This window comes from Lissotriton vulgaris, chromosome 8 (assembly GCF_964263255.1).
Source record: "Lissotriton vulgaris chromosome 8, aLisVul1.2, whole genome shotgun sequence".
NCBI classification, from domain to species: domain Eukaryota; kingdom Metazoa; phylum Chordata; class Amphibia; order Caudata; family Salamandridae; genus Lissotriton; species Lissotriton vulgaris.
The window spans coordinates 276,666,311-276,687,738 of record NC_141696.1 but is presented as its reverse complement, the minus strand read 5'-3'; the positions used below and the strand labels follow the sequence as shown (position 1 = coordinate 276,687,738).

General features: G+C 42.4%; 1 protein-coding gene across 1 annotated transcript in view; it reads right to left on the bottom strand.

Moving 5' to 3' along the window:
• Window positions 1-21,428, bottom strand: part of TMPRSS15 (transmembrane serine protease 15) — a 1,377,509-nt gene that overhangs the window by 594,360 nt on the left and 761,721 nt on the right. Inside the window, exon 15 of the mRNA XM_086934040.1 lies at window positions 14,424-14,549. Within this exon, the coding sequence (XP_086790166.1) occupies window positions 14,424-14,549 (126 nt within the window). The remainder of the gene's footprint in view (window positions 1-14,423; window positions 14,550-21,428) is intronic.

The window sequence follows — 21,428 nt, the reverse complement described above, 5'->3', positions numbered from 1 at the left end:
GTAATACTTATTTTGGAAAGATGACTTTTATAAAGACACCTTTGCCCGGTTCGAAGAGACCAATCTAAAGTTATCACTTATTAAATATACTAATGTAACCCAGTGTTAGTCAATGGGAGAGGCAGGACTTAAAAACAGTGGAAAAGGACTTTAGTAGTTTTTCACTGGCAGGACATTTAAATACTTAAGTACACATGCCATACTTTTTGAAATACAATGCACTCTACCCTATGAGTCTTTAGGGCCTGCTTATAAGTATTAAATGGAAGGTTTATACACCTGGCAAACAGTTTATGTTGCCAGTTCAAAATGGCAGTTAAAAAATGCATCACACGCCATAGTGGCAGAACAGAAATATGTTTTAAAGCGCTACTTTAATGGGTGGCACAATGGATGCTGCAGATTAACTTGCTGCATTTAATTTATAGGCTGTGGGTGCCTGTAGTATCATATAAAAGGGACATGTAAGTAAATTAAATGTGCCATTCAGGTGTAGGCCAATTTTACCATGTTTTAGGGAGAGAGCCTAAGCACTTTAGCACTGGTAAGTAGTGGTAACATGCACAGAGGCCTAAGGGCAACCAAAGCAAATTCAGAAATGAGATGGGGTAAAGGCAAAATGTTTGGGGGACTACCAAGGCAATGTCAGGTTTAACAGTGGCATCGCTTGGTACTCACTTCAAAACATTCATGGACCCAAGGAAGATCTGAAGAAGACTGCACCTGCTGCCGGCAACCTTACATGAACGCTGGAGGAAAGGACCTGCCCTCTGTTATACCCCAGACAAAGAAGTGGACTCCAAGGGTCATAAGGCTGACTACTTCAAGCTACTGGGGCACCACAAGCTACAAGATGCCTTTTACAGCAATTGCCCAGCTGACTAGTGGTAACAGGACCCGGAGAGAACGCTCCTCTTGGCCTCAGCCTGCCACTCAGTGAGTCTCTTAGTATCTCCCCTCAGGTCATGGTGAACTTTGGAAGTGTGCTAATGTGGGGGATTGGAATGTAAAGGACTAAATCAGAAGGTTAAAATCTTTGACCATGACAAACCTAGATAGTTTTTCTGACACGTACTCCATCGTGGTCAGTGTAAAATTGCTCCTAGGTGCTGTTCCACCATGACCATTGACCATCTTTGTACTTTGTGCTTCTTGCTACTATTGCTACTTAAATCTTTGAAAATTCATCTCTCTGGTTCCTCTCATTGGATTTTTGTGTCGCTTTGTTTGTTATAATTCATTCCATTTTCCTAAATCATTCGGAGATGTCTATTGTTTAGCATTTCAACTTTATTACTGTTTTAGTACTGCACAAATATTTATTATAAAATATATATTGTGATTATTACTTTTGATGGGTATTTACCCACTCAGCTAATAACTGAATATCTTACAATATAGTTTAAGAGTATAAGACAATGTAAAGCCTCTTCCTGGCAAAGTGATTACAGACTTTGAAAGATGATCTGCTCATGACCTCTCCTTCTGGGGCAGAAGAATTTTTCTAAACAAATGTAACCCTGTCCTTCAATTATGTTTTCAGGACTCCCCTTCCCCAACTGAGAAAAAAAGTGAAAAAGAAGAAATGGGTCCTTGACAGTAAGTCTTCATGAAAGGAACCCCCAAGTGCTATGAGTCCCAGCAGGAAGGGCACTTCAAGGGGGAAACCAAGTGTCCCAAGTGGGCACAGCCCCCTCTGGAGGGCATTCACTGGGGTTGGCTAGTGCAGTGCTTGGGGAGGAGATTGTACCAGGTAGTTTGGGGGAAAGAGTAGAGGTTACCCTAGTGTCCTTGGGTGACAGATGGTTCAGAGAACTCACATGCCTAGTAATACAAGGAAATACATACTAGGCAAAGGGTTGAAGCTCTGAGAGACACTGACACCAGCATGGCAAGTGTCAGATGCCATCTGGTGACCTCAGAGCAGGTGGTCCCTAATGCATTCTACCAAGTTGTTGCAGCTAGCAACCACGAGAATCACTATCCAGTGGATCTGGATCCTTTCAGTGGAGGGGTCAGAGGTCCCTTAAGGGTATCTGTGAGTCCATTCATGCGTGTGAATTGTCTGCTTGCCATTGACCGGGAGCACTCCATCTGGACGGAGTTAGACCTCAGGCCCCACTGGATATGTCAGGGTTGCCTGAGTGGATATGCCAAAAGACACTGCCCATGGCACCACAAGACAGTAGTTAGGAGGACCTGGAGTCTGGAAGAATGGTCCAGTTGCCTGCCAAGAGGAAGGGCAAGGAGTGCAGGAAACCAGCTTCTGAAACTTCAGTGTCTGGTTCTGGATTTAGCTCATGATGTACCCCTGGCAGGTCATTTTTCAAAGAACACGACCTTTGACAAGCTTGCCCTTCACTTTTACTGGCCTCAAATAAGGAGGAACTTAGATGCGTTCTGCAGGTCTTGTTCTACCTGCCAGGCCACTGACAAGTCAGGAGGAAAGCACAAGGCTTCCATGCAACATTTTCCTGTCATTGGCACCACTTTCAAAAGGGTTGGCATTGACATAATTGGGTCTCTGGACCCCAAGGCAACCATTGGCAACAGGTTCATCCTGGTCTTGTTGGACCATGCCTCCTGGTACACAGAGACCATAACTATGGGAACTCAATGACTGTACCTGCCATACCCAGGGAACTGATGGGGATCTCTACTCAGGTGGACTTCTTTCCCAAGGTGGTGGTATTAGACCATGGTACCAATGTAATGTGTGGGTACAAGAAGGCCATGTGGAAGGAGCATGGGATAACCTACAAGTTCTCCACTCCTTACCACCCTCAAACCAATAGCTTGTTGAAAGGTTCAACAGGACCCTAAAAGGCAAGATAATGGGCCTGTTGGATCCCATGAGGAAAAAGTGGGATGTCTTTCTGCTGTGCCTTAAATTTGCCTACAGAGAGGTAACATAGAAGGGGGTTCGCCTCAACCCCTTTGAGCGTCTGTTCGGGCAACCTGTTAGAGCATCTCTCTGTCTGATGATGGAGGGCTGGGAGCAAGCTCCCAGGAAGAGCCCACAGGATGTAATGCTGGCCCTCCTAAACCAGACCAAATGCTCCTAGATGCAAGCACAGGAAATCTAGAAGCCAGCAAGGAGCACATGAAACAGAGTTATGACCAGAATGCCATTCCTGGCCAAAAAGTGTGGGTTATGAAGTCTATGCAGCTCAGGGCCCTACAGGACATCTGGTCCAGGCCTTATGAGGTGAAAGAGACCAAGTGTAATGTCACCTACTTCGTGAACCTCAAGACTTCCATGATCCCTTAAAGGGTAGTCAATTGCCTCAAGCTCCACTTTGAGAGGTTGGAATTAACCATACTCCTAGTCATGGATGATGGCACTGAAGAGGAAAGTGAACCTATCCCCGACCTCCTTTCTTCTAAGAAGCTGGATGGGTCAGTAGAGGGTGTTAGCCTATCCCCTACATTGACCCTAGAACAGCTGAGAAACTGACACCAGATGTTGAGGTAGTTTGCTACATGGTGTGCCCATAATATTGACACTGGGGTCAGCATGCATTTGAAGAGTAAAATCTACAGATTATCTGATGAGAGCCAGGATTAAGGAGAAGGTTTTCAAGATTGCGGAGCTGGGGTTATTGAGCCCTCGAACAGCCCTTGGTCCAGCCCAGGGGTGTTGGTCCCCAAGGCTGCCTGTCCAGGTGTCACTTTAGAACTTAGGGACTACTGTGAGCTCAGTGCAGTGACCAAGACTGATGACAATCCCATCCTCAGAGCAGATGAGCTCACAGATCAGCTAGGAGCTGCCAAGTTCATCTGCACATTTGCTTTAACTTCTGGGTACAGGCAGATTGCTGTGAGTGATGGGGCCAAATAATAGTCTGTGTTCGCTAAATCATAAGGGCACTTCCAGTTATTGCTAATGCCCTTTCGGTTGAAGGACGCCCCTGCCGCTTTCCGGAGATTGGTCAATCAGGTCCTGACAGGATTGGAGATCTTCAGTGCCACCTGTCTGGATGACATTGTGGGTTCCAGTTTTAGCTGAGAGCATCACTCGAGTAACCTCAAAGAAGTTCTTCAGGCTCTGCAGTGGGCAGTTCTGACTATGAAGGTCAGTAAGTGCCAGATAAGGCAGGGTTCAGTGGTCTACTTGGGCCACCAAGTGGGAGGAGGCAAAGTGCAGCCCCTCTGGGCCAAGGTTGAAACCATTCGGGATGGGGAAACCCCCGAGACCCATGCAGAGGTCAGATCCTTCTTAGGCCTCACCGGCTACTGCAGGAGATTTGTTGAGGGGTAAGGTACCATTGTTTAACCCTTGACGGAGCTGACTTCCAAGAAGCAGCCACGTCAGGGGACCTGGGCCAAGGCATGCCAGAACGCTCTGATACCCTGAAGGAGGCCATGTGCACAGCACACATGCTCAGGGCCCCTGATTTCTCCAACTAATTCATTGTGCGGATAGACACCTCAGAGCATGGCATAGAGCCACAGCTAAACAAAGAGGGCATGCATTGACCTGTAGCCTTCATCCGTAGTAGGTTACTTTCCTGGGAAGAGAGGTGGAGTGAAAAAGAGAGGGAAGCCAATGCAGTGGTCAGGGCACTGGAGTAGCTGGAACCATACCTGTTTGGTGCTCACTTCTGGGTTCATACAGACCACAGACTAATCATATAGCTCATGCAGATGAGGGGTGAGAATCCCAATTTGTTGAGTTGGTGAATCTCCTTACAGGGAATGGACTTTACAGTGGAAAACCATCCTGGAACAGACCACGCCAATGCTGATGGTCACTCCAAGTTCTTCTGCATTAGAAAAGAACACTCCCAAGGGATTGGGCAGTTTTTCCCACTGTCAGCTGGGCACACGTGTTAGACCTCACATCCTTAGCGTGGTTTCTCCTTAATGTTTTGCTTTCAGAACTCCTGTTTTTTCCTGACTGCATTTTTGCTGGCCGTAGGCCTCTGCACACTATGCCGCTGCTAACCAGTGCTAAAATTTCTATGCTCTGTACCTAAAACATGGTAACATTGGCTCCGATCCAATTGTCCTATTTCATTTATGTATAAGTCCCTAGTAAAGTGCACTACATGTGCCCAGAGCATGTACATTGAATGCTACTGTTGGGCCTGCAACACTGATTGTTCCACCCACTTACGTAACCCCTTAAACCTGTCTCAGGCCTACTATTGCAGAGCACGTGTGAGCAGTTTAACCTGCCATGGTGACCTGGCAAAATAAAACTTTTGCCAGGCCCAAACCTTCATTTTTAATACATATTAGTCGCCCCTAAGATAGGCCCTTGACAACCCCCCAGGGGTAATGTGCAGTGTATTTAAAAAGTTGGATATGCAATTTTAAGTTTTATATTTCCTTGTAATGATAAACTCTTAAATTTATTTTTCAGTACTGTAAGCTCTTACTCCCCATAAGATAGCATTGTAGTTACCATATTACATTTTATGGGTGTAATTTCCAAATGGGAAGATGTAACTGGTTCAGGTTTGATGTCCCTGGAATCCTAATTCAAAATCCTAACTTCTTTTGAAGTCAGATTTTAAATTACAATTCTGAAAATGCCATTTTTATAAAGTTCCCATTTTCCTGCCGTAGTCATTTGGTGCCTGCAGGCTGTCTCTAAGTCACCGACTGGGTGTATTCAGCAGTTGGGCTTTGTGTATTCCTCTTAGACAGCTGCACACAATGGGTGCTTAGGTGTGACTGAGTGAGCCATCACAGGCAGAATAGGAGGGGGAGCTGGGCTCAACCTCACTTACACCTGAAAAAGCTGTGTCCTGTCTCCACACAATTGGCGGCATCCCTCTGTAGTTAGTCTGGAGCCAGGGCAGGGAAAGCAGGGCATATGTGCACTTCAATGGCATGCCTCTAGAAGCTTCTCACCACTTTAAGTGCACCACTGGGTATAAGTACTGGGCTTCAGACACTACAACTTCAGTACACTTCTGGACCTATGGATACTCTGCCAGAAAGAAAGACTGTTGTGCTGCTGAAGGGCTGCCACTCTGCTGGACTGCTGCTATGAAGGAACTGATGCTCCATGTGCTGTCCTACTGCCTGCTGCCCACTTGCCTGGATGAGAAAAAAACTGGACAGAACTGTATCCCTTGAACTCAGAACCCAGAATTGGCTGGCCTCCTGATTTGAAGCCTCAGGAGCATACCAGGCAGCCAACAACCTTGCACCTGCTCCTAGACTGCCATCTGTGAGTCTACCCTGCCAAGTGGTGCTACCCCAAGCCTGGACCCTTGGAAGTGGGACAAAGGTGCTTGCCAGCAGGACTGATTTATCTTCTCTGCTGAGCGCCACATCCCCAAGCAGAAGTAACACATCTCCTTGGCTGAGCAGTGTATACCCGTGATCAACTGATTCATTGCCACTGCTGCATGGCTTGAGACTGTCACAAAGACCAGCACTGCCCCCGCAGTCTGCAGAACTGACACTTCATCCGAAGGCACAGTGCATCTATCGCTTAGCTCCTCACATCTCCAATGGCAGCATCGAAGATGATGCTTGACTCTGCATCGGAGCCTCGCAGCTTCTCTGAACTGATGCATCGCCAGCTCTGTGTCGATTCAGCGACACCATACTTCTCACCCCAAGCCCTGTCAACAGGATCATTGATGATGATTCAACAGGAACTGCAGTCTTGCCACATCTCAGACCTGATGCATCACTCTGGCTGTACAGGCATCTTCAACACGAATTCTTGCAAAGCTCTGCAACCAGGATTTAAGGTACTTTCTAGAGCAGGCCTAACTGAGTGCCTGTAGATCGCAGGTGCTATATCGCAGTTGGCCTGAGCTTGTGACTTTGTCCTAGTCTGGCAAGACCAGATGTCCCCAAGTGTTGTTTTGTGCTTTTTAGTGCTATTTTCACCGCAAACTTTAAAATTCAATATCTCCGGTTCTACTAATTGGCTTTTTGTTGTTTTGTTCTTGTTTTATTTATTAAAGTGAGCTCTATTTCCCTAACCTTATGTGGGATCCTTTTGTGTGGTGTTTTTACTGTTTTACTTTTTGAGGTGTTGCACAAATACTTTAAACATTGCCTCTAAACTAAGCCTAACGGCTCTGCGCCAGGCTATTAAGGGAAGGGGTTGAGCACAGGTTCATTTGGTGATTGCTTATGCCTTACCCTGACTAAGATTGTGGTTGCTGTGTGACCAGGGCTCACCCCCAATCAATCAGTAACCCAATTTCTAAAAGCTACTTCCTCCACTGAATTTTACACTTACCCAAAAATTACTTTACATTACGTCCATACTATTTTCTCAAGCAAAGTTATCAAACTAAGTTTTATTTACAACTATGCCTGGTCATATAAAAATAGAACTTGGCCTACATAGTAAAAAACTACTTGTTGCACCTTTTCACGCAAAAGATATACTCTTCTTCTCTTTCATATTCAGTATTTGCCACTTCTGTACATTGATAGACTATAGCTGAAAAACGTATACCCCCAGGTATGTGTCTAATCAAAACAATGAAAACCGAGTGAGATTACTATGCATTTGCAAAAAATGTCTGAACCATGTCCTTACTTCAATGAGACTCTTTAGTGGTATTTAATCACTTGGGGGCATATGTAGGTAATTCACATTTTGCGATTCTCAAATAGCGATTTTTAAGGAATCATTATTTGAGAATTGCAAAATGGAATGTAGGTAAAAATTCACAATTTTTTTGCGATTCTCAAAAATTCCAAATTGCGATTAGCAAATTGCGAATCGCAATTAAGGAATGAGTGTCCCATTCATTCCTATGGGCCAAGAGGCCCAAAGGAATGAATGGGGATACATTCTCAAATTGCGATTTTCTATGAGAAAATCGCAATTTGAGAATCGCAATTCCAAGGGTGCCAGGGTGTCCAAAGGACACCTGTCTCACCCCTGAAATGTGCCTGTAAGTGCATGTGGCGCACATACATGCCCTAAGGGCATGTCTGTGCACCACATGGCACTTTGAATTTAAGAAAAAACCATGTTGAAAGGAAATCGCAAAATACCATCTACTTGAAGTAGGTGGTATTTTGTGATTCCTTAAGCCCAAATCGCTATTTTAAAGGCACCCCTGCATAGCATTTAAGGAATCGCAAAATTGCAATTCCTTAAATGCTTGAGCAAAATAAGGAATCGCACCTACATACCAAATGACCGTTTGCGATTCGCAAACGCCGTCCGGCGTTTGCGAACCGCAAACCCCTACCTACATATGCCCCTTGATCATATAAGAATATGTGACGAAATCCTGCAATCAAAAATCCCGCAAACCATGACTGCGCATTAATTACAACGCGGAGCCATTACTCCGCAGTACAATCATTCCGCAAAATGTGACCCCGCATATAACTTTACAACGCATGCCTTTACAATGCAAAGGCATGTGTGGGGAAGTTATATGTGGGGTAAACTTAGAAAATGTACATAGATATATACAGTATATACATATATATATCTACATACATACAAATATATATATAAATATATATATATATATATATATATATATATATATATATATATATATATATATATATATATATATATATATATAAACCAAATAATGCATATGTATATGAATATATATATATTTAACATTTATATATTTTTTAAATAATTTTGAAAAATAAATATATATATATATTACATTTTATATTATTATTATTATTATTAATTTATTACATTTTTAAAAATACACTTTTCTTCCTAAAACCTAATACCACCCTGCTCCCTTAAAATACCCCAGCACCCCAAAATCCTAACCCACCCTTACTCCTTAAAATACCCCAACACCCTTAAACACTAACCCATCTTAACCCTATAAATATACCCTGTACCCCAAAACTCAAACCTAGCCCTGAACCCTAAAATTACCCCTGTACCCCAAAACCCAAACCTACCCCTGACCCCTAGAAATACCCCTGTACCCCAAAACCCAAACCTAGCCCTGAACCCTAAAAATACCCCTGTACCCCAAAACCCAAACCTAGCCCTGAACTCTAAAATTACCCCTGTTCCCCAAAACCCAAACCTACCCCTGAACCTTAAAATTACCCCTGTACCCCAAAACCCAAACCAAGCCCTGAACCCCAAAAAATACCCTTGTACCCCAAAACCCAAACCTAGCCCTGAACGCTAAAAATACCCCTGTTCCCCAAAACCCAAACCTACCCCTGAACCCTAAAAATACCCCTGTACCCCAAAACCCAAACCTACCCTGAACCCTAAAAATACCCCTGCACCCCAAAACCCACACCTAGCCCTGAACCCTAAAAATATCCCTGTACCCCAAAACCCAAACATACCCCTGAAACCTAAAAACACCTCTGTACCCCACAACCCAAACCTACCCCTGAAACCTAAAAATACCCCTGTACCCCAAAATACCCCTGAACACTAAAAATACCCCTGTACCCCAAACCTAGCTCTAAACCCTAAAAATACCCATGTACCCCAAAACCCAAACCTAGCTCTAAACCCTAAAAATACCCCAGTACCCAAAACCCAAACCTAGCCCTGAACCCTAAAATTACCCCTGTACCCCAATACCCAAACCTAGCCCTGAAGCCTAAAAATACCCCTATACCCCAATACCCAAACCTATCCCTTAACCCTTGAATACCCCTGTACCCCATAACCCAAACACACCCTTAAAATAACCCTGAACCCCTAAAACATATACTCCAACACCCACAAACTAAAACCATATACTTACCTTACACTTAAATACAAAAAACGTATGATTTTACCATTCATGCTTGTACAACGAATTTCGTTGTAAAAGCATGCGTGATAAAAGCATATAATATATAATGGCATGCGATGTCATATTTTGCGGAGTAACGGTACCTGCGTTATAAAGGTATGAGGAGTAAAGGTATGCGGAGTAAAAAATGCGGAGTGAAGGTGTTTTACCATCATATAACCATCTATTTCTGATACTGTGAAGGCCATCTGCAACAGCTTCGAAATTGAAGGATGTGTTAGCAGAGTTTGTATCACAATATAGATCATGACAGTGTGTCTGTTTTAAGAGGGTTTACCGACTGTCTAGAAGATAGCACTAGCAATAACAATAACAAATTCATTTCCAACTGTAGTTCAATGAACCTCACCGAACATCTTCATTTCTGCCCCCAAACGTCTGACACATAGCTGGCATTTTTTTTTATTTTCATCTATAAGTTACACATGATTCTCTTCACTAACCTGGTTCACCAATATATCACTCCTTTATTTAATTGCGCTTGTAAAATTGTTCCTAGAAACATTACAATCCAACTTTGTAGAGGCCGAAATAGAAAGACTCGCAGCAAAAGCTATTATTCAAAACTTTTTTTTGTAATGGGGCTCTTTACTTAATAACCGTCACCAACTTATGATATTACAGCTAAACTCAAAACAGTGCTTGCTATGAAACACTTTCTCAAATAGAAATATAATTAATCTTTTTTTACAGTTGAGCTATAAAACTCAAAAAGGCAGTGTGAAATATAAACATGTCACAGTATTTCCATACATGTCTCCAAATAAATGAAGAAAGGATAGTTGTAAGGAAGCAGCTTCTAAACTATTAGGGTTTTTGTGGTGAACGAATGATTCAATGTACCTCAGAACTAGAGACCAGTCAAGACTTTGGGACTTAGTTGTCCAATGTGACTAGGATTTGCACTCCTCATAGTTTCAGAGACTTCTTCAGAAGAGTCTCCAATTGGAATTTACTAATTCCGTTCTGTAATCGTTTATACTTTTGTGTGTTGTATTTAGTTTTGAAAAATAAAGACAGGTTGACTAATGTGATTAGAGCAAAAAGGTTTAAACATAGAGCTGCGCTTACCATCTCTCTGGTCATATATTGAATCTGGGCCTTGGCCAATCGTAGTTGGAGGTTCCACTCTGCACTGAATGTAAAATGTTTTTTTGTTTTTTTTTTGTCCTCGTTCGCCATCTATCTCACTTCAAAGTCCACCCTGGGCGACTGTACTCACTCTCAGCAATGAGGCAGTAGTAGAATGTAAAATGTTGGCCCGGATTAAGGAAACCATTACCCATGAGATATATTGCTATATCAGGGTATCGGACCAATTTATGCGTAACTGTCACTACTTATGGTCACCTAGTAGTAGCCTGTGGGAGACTGTGTTGGGTCTTAACCTCGATACGCAGCTTGGCATGGAAACGTTTGGACAGGCTTAGAGCATTCCACCCGGGTGATGAACGGCAAGGGATAGCATTCTAAATGAATACCGAAAAAGGAAACTGAGGATTTGTTATGGCGGAAAAGGGGGGGTGCAGTGTATTAGTTACATCCAACCATACACTTACATTTGTCTGACTGGGATGCAACTAGGACAAATGGGTAAGTAATCATTAGGCTTGGGTCACAGTCGCGATCCTCAAACTGCCTTGTTGTGTTTTTCAACACTCCACTGTGGAAGCCAGAACCGGCGCAGAAGAAAAGTCGCAAGTCAACATCACCTGGTGCAAACTAAAAACACTAGTATGAGGTGGCTTTGTCCAGGCATCGTGTTGCAAAGAGGATTACTGAGTGTTGAGTCGTTTATACATGTAAAGAGGGCAAATGTGAATATATGCATCTTCTGTCATGCTAAATGCAATGGTCTGGACCGGGGCGCACAAGTCCAAACCTGCATTTCAGATGGCATGTATTGTAAAACACTTGCAATGATGCTGTTGGTAAATGCACGTCCCCTACGAGGGTCTCTTACTAGGTGTCACGTCATGGCAGACAGATGCTGTGCGTTACCTATTTTGGAAATATGGTGATACAGTCTGGCAAATGCAATCGAGAGCAAAGTTTGCTTGATCTTTGCAGTCTCAGAGGTTGGGCTGGGCTGAGTCTGGCTTCACTGGATTGCAGTGGTGTAATGCCCAACGATCCAAATAACATGTTGGCATAAAGGACATCCACATTTTTATCAGTGACCATAACTCGTCCTGTTTATTAAGACCTTGTTCATGAGTGTGGTATTTTTAAATAAGTTTGGCCTCAGTTCGAAGTAGTAAAGATTCAATTCCTCAGCTCCGTTTTTTCCTGAATAGCCACAAAAAGCGCCGACCATTTGATGTGATTTATTCAACACCTTACTGAATGTCCTTCACAAAACGTCCAAATGAGCGTTTGAAATACACGCTAAAGTAGCAGCCATGACAGTACTTCAGTGGAAGAAACTGAAAGCTACTTAGGGGAAATTGATAGTTGGATGGAAGGCAATATTATCCTGCCCAGGTTTTGAACAACGATAACACCTTTGGCCATAGTAATCAACTTTGGTTGGAGATATACTAGCCTGCTTCATGAAGCACTTTTTAAGTTGCTAACTATATTCAGGAGTGGTCGAAAAAAGAACTATTGTTTTCCCCACAGATTATAGGGGTAGTTCAATGATGATGGCTTTACCTTCACACACTGAGGTATTTCTTCATTTATCAGGTTATCACTCACAATGCTACGGTTAAGCTAGCCTCAGTTGGTTTAAGGCTATGTCATTTTAAGAAACTAGGGGCCTGATTTGGATGTTGCACAGAGAGCCTCCGACAAGTGGTCCAGGCGCTCTGCCGACATCCTGAGCTTTCCCTCCGACTGCCCTATTTTGATCATGGCAGTAGGAGGGAAAACTGCAAGGGGATTCCACTCCTCTTCCAGGAGCGGATTAGTAATACCTTCAATGACGGCAGAGCCAGGCTCGGCTCCTTCGTTGGGATTATGATGTCGGTTTCTGACAGCCTTGGATTTTCTGACATAGAAAGTCTGTTGGAAAGTGAGATTGGCCCCCATGGCCCTCCGCTTAGAGGCCCTTGAAAATCCCTGCACCATGTGGCAGGCGCCATGAGGTGCCTGCCACACAGTGCATGGATTTTCACAAACTCCCATTTATCAACAGGAGCTTGTGCTGCGGGTAGTTTCCGCCTGCCACACAAGCTCCCTGCCATTCATGGTAACCAAACTACTTGCAACTTGTTTCCCCTGAGAACCAGTAGGGACCACACACGGTCTGCTATACCAATTCGGCAAGTCATTCATAAATAAGAAGTTACTGAGACATGTGTCTCTCTAACATGCTACCGAAAATAGGAGTTAGCCACTCTTCCTTCGCAAGTGGATACTGAGAGAAGAAAATTCTTTATTTGTTTTTTTACAATTATAAAGTAAAACACTTACAATTATTAAAATGGAAGTTAAAAACAGTTTCACGATAAAGTGCATCATTATGTCTGGATATGTAAAAAAAATCCAACTCATTAATAACCATGTTCACGATAAAGTGCATCATTATGTCAGGATATGTACAAGATTTTTCAACTCATTAATAGGAGTTCATCCTCAGGGGCTAGGCTTTGATTGATCTCTCAGCCTCTGCCCGATCTCCACTGGAATTGACCAGGTGGATTTCCTACAAACATCTCCTGCTCTGGGAGAAAGGTCTCCCACTCGAACACACTGTTCAACCTAACTCATATTCTGGGTTTAAGACATGATACCAATATCGGTCATGCACTATGTTTGTTTTAATTTCGCAGTTGGATTTAAATAGCATTATACACCCCTGTTGATGTGCAAAAACACTTGCACTAGGTCGGTAGCACACTACTCTGCGCATTTTGGACCATGAATGAGAACTCCGTGGGCAGTATATTGCATTTGAGCCTCTGCTTCTTTAATGCTTCACATGTATTTGAACAACCACCTTATGTTTAGTTTTTTTTATCAGCATAAGTGTGCTATCCGATCAGTGTGTTCCTGAATTCCCTTTCAGTGTGCATAATCGCCATCTCTCTCTTTGTCTTTCCTGTGATGGGGATGTGAATGATTCTTCTTTGATTATTGTATTACCGCAGCTGTCACATGACGTGTCCGAATTATAACATCCCTAGTGGATGACTTTCATTCATTGTTTTCAACAATAACATAACTCTACAGTAATGCGTGTTTTGAGATGAAAGAATACTTATTTTTAAAGATTATAATTTTCACGATGAATCAACATGCTACCCACACTTTACTTGGCAGTGTATAATTACCATCACTAACGGAATCACTCAGCTATTCATTGATTTTCTATTTTATAATGTGCAGCACATCGAGGTTGAGGAAAGGGCAAGAAAGAATTATTGCTAGTTTTACCAAGATTTCCACATTACCCATTGTGCATTTGAAAAGGAAGCCATTTAAAATGAACAAATACTGTTCGGAGCTGACAATGAAAGATTGTTTTTTAACTACAGCTGTGTCAAATGGGCGTGTTCTTTTCTCCAAAGATCTCAACACACCACTACAGAGTGATTTTAGTAGTAGCTGCCATACTATGCTCCTAAAAATCAGTCAACTCACAATGTGACATACCAAATGGTTCCTTCCCAAATACACAGTTTATTCAGTTTAATTAACTATTGTCCCCCAGAAGGAAGATGAAATACTTGCCTAAAAACAGAGCGTTGTCTCCTTTGCCATCTCTGACTTCAACAACATCATAAATGTTTTCAAGATCGAATGTTTGAAAATGAAGTTGGATATTTTTTCCTGCATCGGCATTTAAATACCATACACCTGAAAAATTCATTTATCATTATTAATTCCTAAAAATTAAGAAACATGCGCATGAACTTTGTAAGAATGTAACTCATTTTGATTTTTTACTTAAGTAGTTAATAGTTTAATGCTAGCCAGAAGCAATAACTGATGCATGGAGACACCTGCATAAGCAATTACCCTTAGAATTTAGTATTTATTAGCAATTGTGATACAGTTAATTAAAACCTTTAAATTATAAAATACCACGACGAATAAATGAAACAAAAGCATAGGAAAGTCATAAGATCTCTTCGAAAATTGTACTTAAAATGGCAAACATACCAAAATAAAAATACCAGTACATGAACAAATGCAAACTGAGAATGGAGAGAATTTAGAAGTGATACACATTACAAGTGTAAAAAGAGCTAAAAGTTTACAGAGCACACAAAAGTTAGGAGATCTCTTCACTAATTGTCCTTAATGGTGCCAACAGTACAAACAATTCCATTGCCTGGAAAGTGCAGATGGAGGGAGGGAGGGGAGTGTTTAGGAAGACGTTCAATGGTGATTCGTTTTACCAGGCAAGCTATTACTTGGGCACTCAGACCTTGCAAGCAAAACGCTGGGCGTTAAGGCATTTTCTTACTCCATTAGCATTAATAAGATTACATAGAAACTTTCTGTGTGCAGATTGCAGATTGGGACTTATGCTCAGAATATGCAGAAAGGAGGCGTCTATCCCCCGACACAGCCTGCATGACAGCGAGCTAGTTTCTGGGGCCCAGGGCGGCAGCGCATCTTTTGTTTGTGAGAGGCCGAATCTTAGCAGTAAAAATATTGATTTGTAAAAACCTTTGATAGATCAAAAAAGATAGCTCTGTGGATTCGTTGTGTATTGATGCATAGCCAAGAATGTTTACTCTTTTGAAAGAGTTGCGTGTCTTGCACCCACGATAAAAGCTTTGTTTTTTGTTCATTGTGAGTTTAAAAGCATAATGGGGTAAGCGGGCTTCCCAGAGATGCTGCGAGTCCTGTGCTTCTAAGGCCTTAATTCTTGCATGGGCCCAACAATTTGTTTGACTGTTAACCTGACTTTCTTTTTTCCAGTTTTGTGTTTGTAATGTTTTCGAAAGGCCAATTCTTCAGGATGACAGATATTTGAGAAGGGCTGTACTAGCCCTTGCTCAAACTCTCAGCGAATTTGGGCAGGTGATGTGTTCTGCGGGGTTGGAATATGAGGTGAAAGACTTTACTCTGGACATTGTTCAGAAATAGGCTTGGCCTTCCCAGGAAGGGAACTGATCCATAAGATAGCATTGGGATCAGTATTGCTTTAACTGCTGCCAGAATTGGCTTCCAAGTTGTCCTGGGGAATTTACTTTGCAGTTTTTGAAAGGCGATCATAAGTGAAGCCAGGAGAGGTTTCAATGTATTTAGATGGAGCCTGGGAGAGTGGTGCTCAGTGAGCCAGACATTAAGGTATTTGTAGCTGGAGATCCTTTCTACTGTATTACCTCCCAGTTACCCTTTCCCCTTCTTTTTGTGGCCATTTTGGAAGATGACTATTTTAGTTTTGTCTAAATTACCAGTCACCTGATTTGTTGCACAATAAAGAGTCACTGGTCAGCAAATTTTGCAGGCCAAAAGGGGTTAGATTTATGAGGACTACATCGTCTGCATTTTGTAGTGACATCAGCGATTGTTGTCCCAATTTTGGGGGTTGTGAATTCGCCCCATCCAATGCTTCACTCAAATCTGAAGTTAAGAGGTTGCACAATGTTGAAGTAAATACTCAACCTTGTTTTAGACATTGTCCTGTTGATACTGGTGGAGCTAGGCCCTTGATCGTCCCCAGGCTGATCTTTGCCCAGGTTTCAGAGTACAGGAGCTGTAATGCTCTCAGGCTATTAGCAAGGATACTCCATGATGTCAAAAGATGTCACATAACATTTCTGTTGACATGGTCAAAGGCTTTTGAAAAGTTGATAAAGCACGTGTAGAAAGGTCGCCTTTTCTGAGTGTGTTTCTCTATTAACATGCAAAGGGCATCAAGATTGTCTATCATGCTCGCTAGGAGTAAAAGCCTGATCAACAATAACCCTACTCCTACCTTCAGTAGGGCTTTTTTATTAGACACGCTCCTCAACATGTTTTTGGATCTGATCTAGAGTTCAATGACAAGCAATGGAGAATAATTCTGCCAGAGAAGTCTACTCTGTTGAAGAACATCCCATTAAAGAATATATCACTTTTATGAAAAATCTAAACATTTTCCACTGTCAGACTATTATAAATCTGCCGAATAGTAATTTTGTTTTGTTATGTGTTTTTAAGAAAAAAAGCAAAGGAAGTATTAGGCATTAGTCATCAACTTGGCTACTTACTACAAACTTTGCCTCATTTAGAATTCTGCGGTGCACTGGGTGATAAAAATCACTGCTGTAAGCAAAGTTTGCTTTGGATTTACCCCTGATTTCGATATTTAATGAAAAATTGTGGAATTATATAAGTAAGCAATTTTGAGTGCGCCAGTAGTACTATTTTAGGTATTCACAGATGATATTCTCTAACCTTCAGGCGGAGGCCTCTGATTACCAGAGGCCTGTTTCTTATGTGTGAAGTTCTCCGGCATGAGGCTGAGTGGTAGGAAAATAGGCAATATATACTACTAAATGGGTAGTTAATGCAGGGACACGCACATATTAACCCCTTCAGTGCTGTGCACGACCATTGGACGTCCATTCAGCACTAGTTCCAATGGACAGCGCAGCACTGGGGAGGGATATTTGCGCCGCATCAGAGGGGTTAAATCACTTTCACAAAAGAGTGAGACCATTGCTATTAACCAAAATGACATCTACTGCAATAGTACCATAATAATACTAGTAACAAAATAGCCTCAGATCTATACCAGGTACGCCTTGGTGTAACTCAAGCACCAAACATGACCAAACAATAATACTGCAAGACATGCCAATGAAAGTCAATGGAGCCATGGATGAATATTGAAAAAAACACAGGAAAAAAATAATGAAAATATTTTTTAATGTTTAAAACGTATATTTCTATATGCTTTTACTGAAAATGTAACATATTTCATGTTAAATCATTTTTGCCACAAGATTGTGGTGTCTGGGTCAGGTTCCTGGTGTCCACACATCCACCTAGTCCAAGTGGAAGAGGGTACAGCTCAGGTTGAGGGATGAATGTGTTTGTTTATAGTGTTCAATGTTATGTGAGTAACGTAAATGTAACTGTGTGTTGCTGAATGCTTTTTCCTTATAACTTCCAATCTGAGTTTTCTATAGCAGAGGCAGAGGTCTCTACCTCTGCTGTGGTGAACTCTACTTATAGGCATTTCATAAATCCATTCATCAAGTTAATACTAGCAACTTTACAGTCAAAGTTTTTGTCCAAACAGTCTCCACCATCTCGTGTAAGAGGTGGAGACTCTCAAATCCTAATACTGAACAGACATTTCCACCCATAATTGGTGAATACTATCTAGGAAGAGAGCTCCCCTGTCTTAGGTGAATATCTATGTGGACACAGATCTCTGTACATAGCTTTCCTTTTGTGAATAGGTCCCAATTTATTGGTAAATGCTAGCAACTTTAAGGCTATTTGTAGTAGTTTTGCTGTAAGCGCAGAGCACTAAAGGAGCCTCATACTAGCCGTTTTCTCTAAAATGTGGAAGTTTGTACAACTGGGAAGAATTGCAATAATCTTCAATTCCGTTTTTTTGTTGTCTTTATCACTAGGGCCACGATTTACATTTGTCTTCATCACCTGAATGCTTATTTCATACTTGATATACATCCAAAACCAATCTCTGCTCATACAGTTTGGATGTGGTGTGTTCACTTTGGAGCCCATTGTTGTTTTCCCTATGTTAGCCAAAGTGTGCACATTGTAGGCCGCTTTTGTTGTGCACACGTTACAGGCTTGTTTTTGTCATAGGCTGCATATATTTTTGTATTTTGTTCTTTTTCTGAGATTCAGTCGGAACATCTCATGCAAGGTCAAATAATACTGCTTCTTGTTATTCTCTGTGGTTGGACACAAGCATCTAGACATACTAGAGAAATCCAGCTGCTGCTTCTGAACACATACGTTTTATTATATAACCAGGGACTTGTCATTTTCAAAACACACAGAAAAAAGACATTCTCACAGAGCAAAGATCCCAAAACAAGAGGGCTGCGCCAGCCGAGATGTACACCAGCTATCTATTCATGCGAGTTTTGGGGTTCGCCACTAATCCCAGAGATCTATACTATATCACGTTGCTTCTATAGTGAGGGTGGGCTGAGGCACATCTGTCTGATACGATGACAGGACTTTTTTTTGCCTATGTTTTTTTAATCATGCTAATCAAATTTTTGACTTGCTAATTGTAGCGCAGTTATTACATACTAGAGCACAATAGTTTCAATAAATATGTTAAGCTTTCTTTGTGTATTTTTTTTATTGTGGACATGTAGGAGTGAGAGAACGAAAGCTGATAATCTGCTAACGCGATCCCTGAGAGGATCTAGAGTATTATGTTCTGGGGGGCTAAATCACTTGTCTCTCTGGAAAGGTTGGAGGGCAAGATAGGCACTATTAGCTAGTCATATTAGGGCTGTAGGTATTGATGTGGTATGGTGAGTCAGTCCCTACATACTGATGTTCTGTGGTCCTGGGCATAGTTCTGTTTCTGGGTAGAATCACTGCAACACGGAAATTTTCACATTGTTTTTTATTTATCGTGTTTGTCTTTATACTTTTCTTTTAATGCTAGAATCTTATGAATCACAACAGCTGAAGCGTACTCTTGTGTCTGGGATTTCAATAACCAGAAGCTGCTGATGACACTTTTTGATGGCATGATTGAAATCACTAGATGTGTGACAGGGCCACACATAGGGCCCATAGGTATTTATTTTGCTTTAATACATTTTTCCTGTGCAGTTACACGATGTCCAATGCCAACTTTATTTCCCAATGAACACTATCCTCAAAATGAAGAAACGTACCCCATTGATCAGAAACTAATCAGGGCAGAATCAGTGGTGAGGTTTACCAAGATATTTACTACATGTTATCTTGCTGCTGAGCGCTTATGTGCATGTTGGACAAGAGAGACAGCAGCCAGTGGTCTGTAGCCCTTGCCAACTTCCATTCAGTACAGGGATCGTCCCTTTGTGCACCTTTTGCTGGTGAACGCTAGAGTGCAGCAGAGAGCAAGATCCAGGGACCCACGAAGAGACCCGGAGACGCAGAGGCGAGGAGGCGGTGGAACCTGCAGTGTGCAGCTCCGTCCAGGCGGCAGGACCAGGCGGGACCAGGCGGGTCCTTGCGACCTCGCACCCAGCGCCCAGTGCCCGGTACTGAGCACCAAGCATTGAGGGGTTAAACTGCAAAAAGACTGCAAAAAGAGCCGCGGGTGCAGGAGCCGCGTGTGTAGGTGCCGCGAACACCGTGAATGCAGTAGCCGTGAGCTGCGTGTGCTACGGGCGGCACTGGTGCAGGCACTGCACGCGGGAAGTACTGTAGGAGAGTCATAGGAGGACTGCAGGAGTTGCCTCGGAGCTGAGGATGTTGCCGCGGGTGCTTTAGACACTGTGGGAACCACTATTGTTGTAACCCAGAGCCCTGAGACCTTTTGGCTGATAACCCTGCTATAGAACCAAAACCTGAGAGAAGCTCAGAAAGCTCAGAAAGTTAATCAGCCACCAGGGAAAAGCTTCCAACCCCTAAGAAGGCACATGGACATTTAAAAGGTTTAAACCAGTATCACTGGACTATCGGTGCTGGGTGCTGGCTGCGGTTGCCGATAGAGCTCTTTGAGAGAAGCAGGGTTTGTGTTTGTCGTGGTGAGCCTGTACCTGATGATTTTACCCCTCTTCTCCCCTGCTCCTGCATTTTCCCTTTTCCTTTTTCCATTTCACCATTGGGGGATGCAGTGATAGTTCTTGGCTTGCCGTCTCTCAATCTCATATCTTTTTAATACCTATTAGGAGAACGGTTATTGGAAAAATAACTAAACCAGTAGTAAAGTAGCAATACCAACGCCAACAACATCAAAAACCCGAAAAAGAAAAAAAGGGGGCAGCTATTAGAAAATGCGTTCTGGCAAAGAGAGAACTGTGGGCTCCCCCAAGAAATGAGCTCGAAGAAATCAAGCATTCAACTCGCAAAAAAAGATCAGTGTTAAAGCGCAAACAAAGGGGTCGACTCAGTCGCTAATTTCACCTATAGCAAGGATGTTTGAACGATCAACAAAAATCCCATAGAAATTTTACTTTATGAAAGACTCTACAACTGCACTTATGACTATGCAAGCAGAGCACGAACTAAAATCATTACAGTCCCCACTCAAACCAACAAACGGTACGAAAGGGGGTTTGGATCTAAATGTTGAAGTGGGAGCAGACCTAGATTCCAAATCTAATGAAAACTCAGAGGGAATAGATTTACGACTGGATTTACGACCGGAATATCCACTATATAAAATATTTGTGCAGGAGACGAAAAGTGCAATAATGGAAAGTTCAGAGGCCCATAGTCCCCCTAACAATACACAGGCAGCTTATAAAGAACCTGCTCCAATACCCTTAGAGGCCAATGTGGTTATAAAAAAGAATTAAGCTCAATCCCCTAAAGAATTGCTACTTAACCCAGAGTGCCAAAATGCCCTGGAAGAAAAACAGTGTGACCAATTTTAGGGAAATCATCATAAAGATGAAAAAGGACGACCCATAGCGCAAAATTACGACCCATAAGAAGCAATTGAGCAGGAAAATAATATTATTCATCTACAGACCGTAGAAATACAAATATTGAAACAGGAGGCAATATACATCCATTGGTTGTAAATGGTCTAGCAGCCAAAAAACAATTATCACCAACAAATGGTCCCGCATCCAT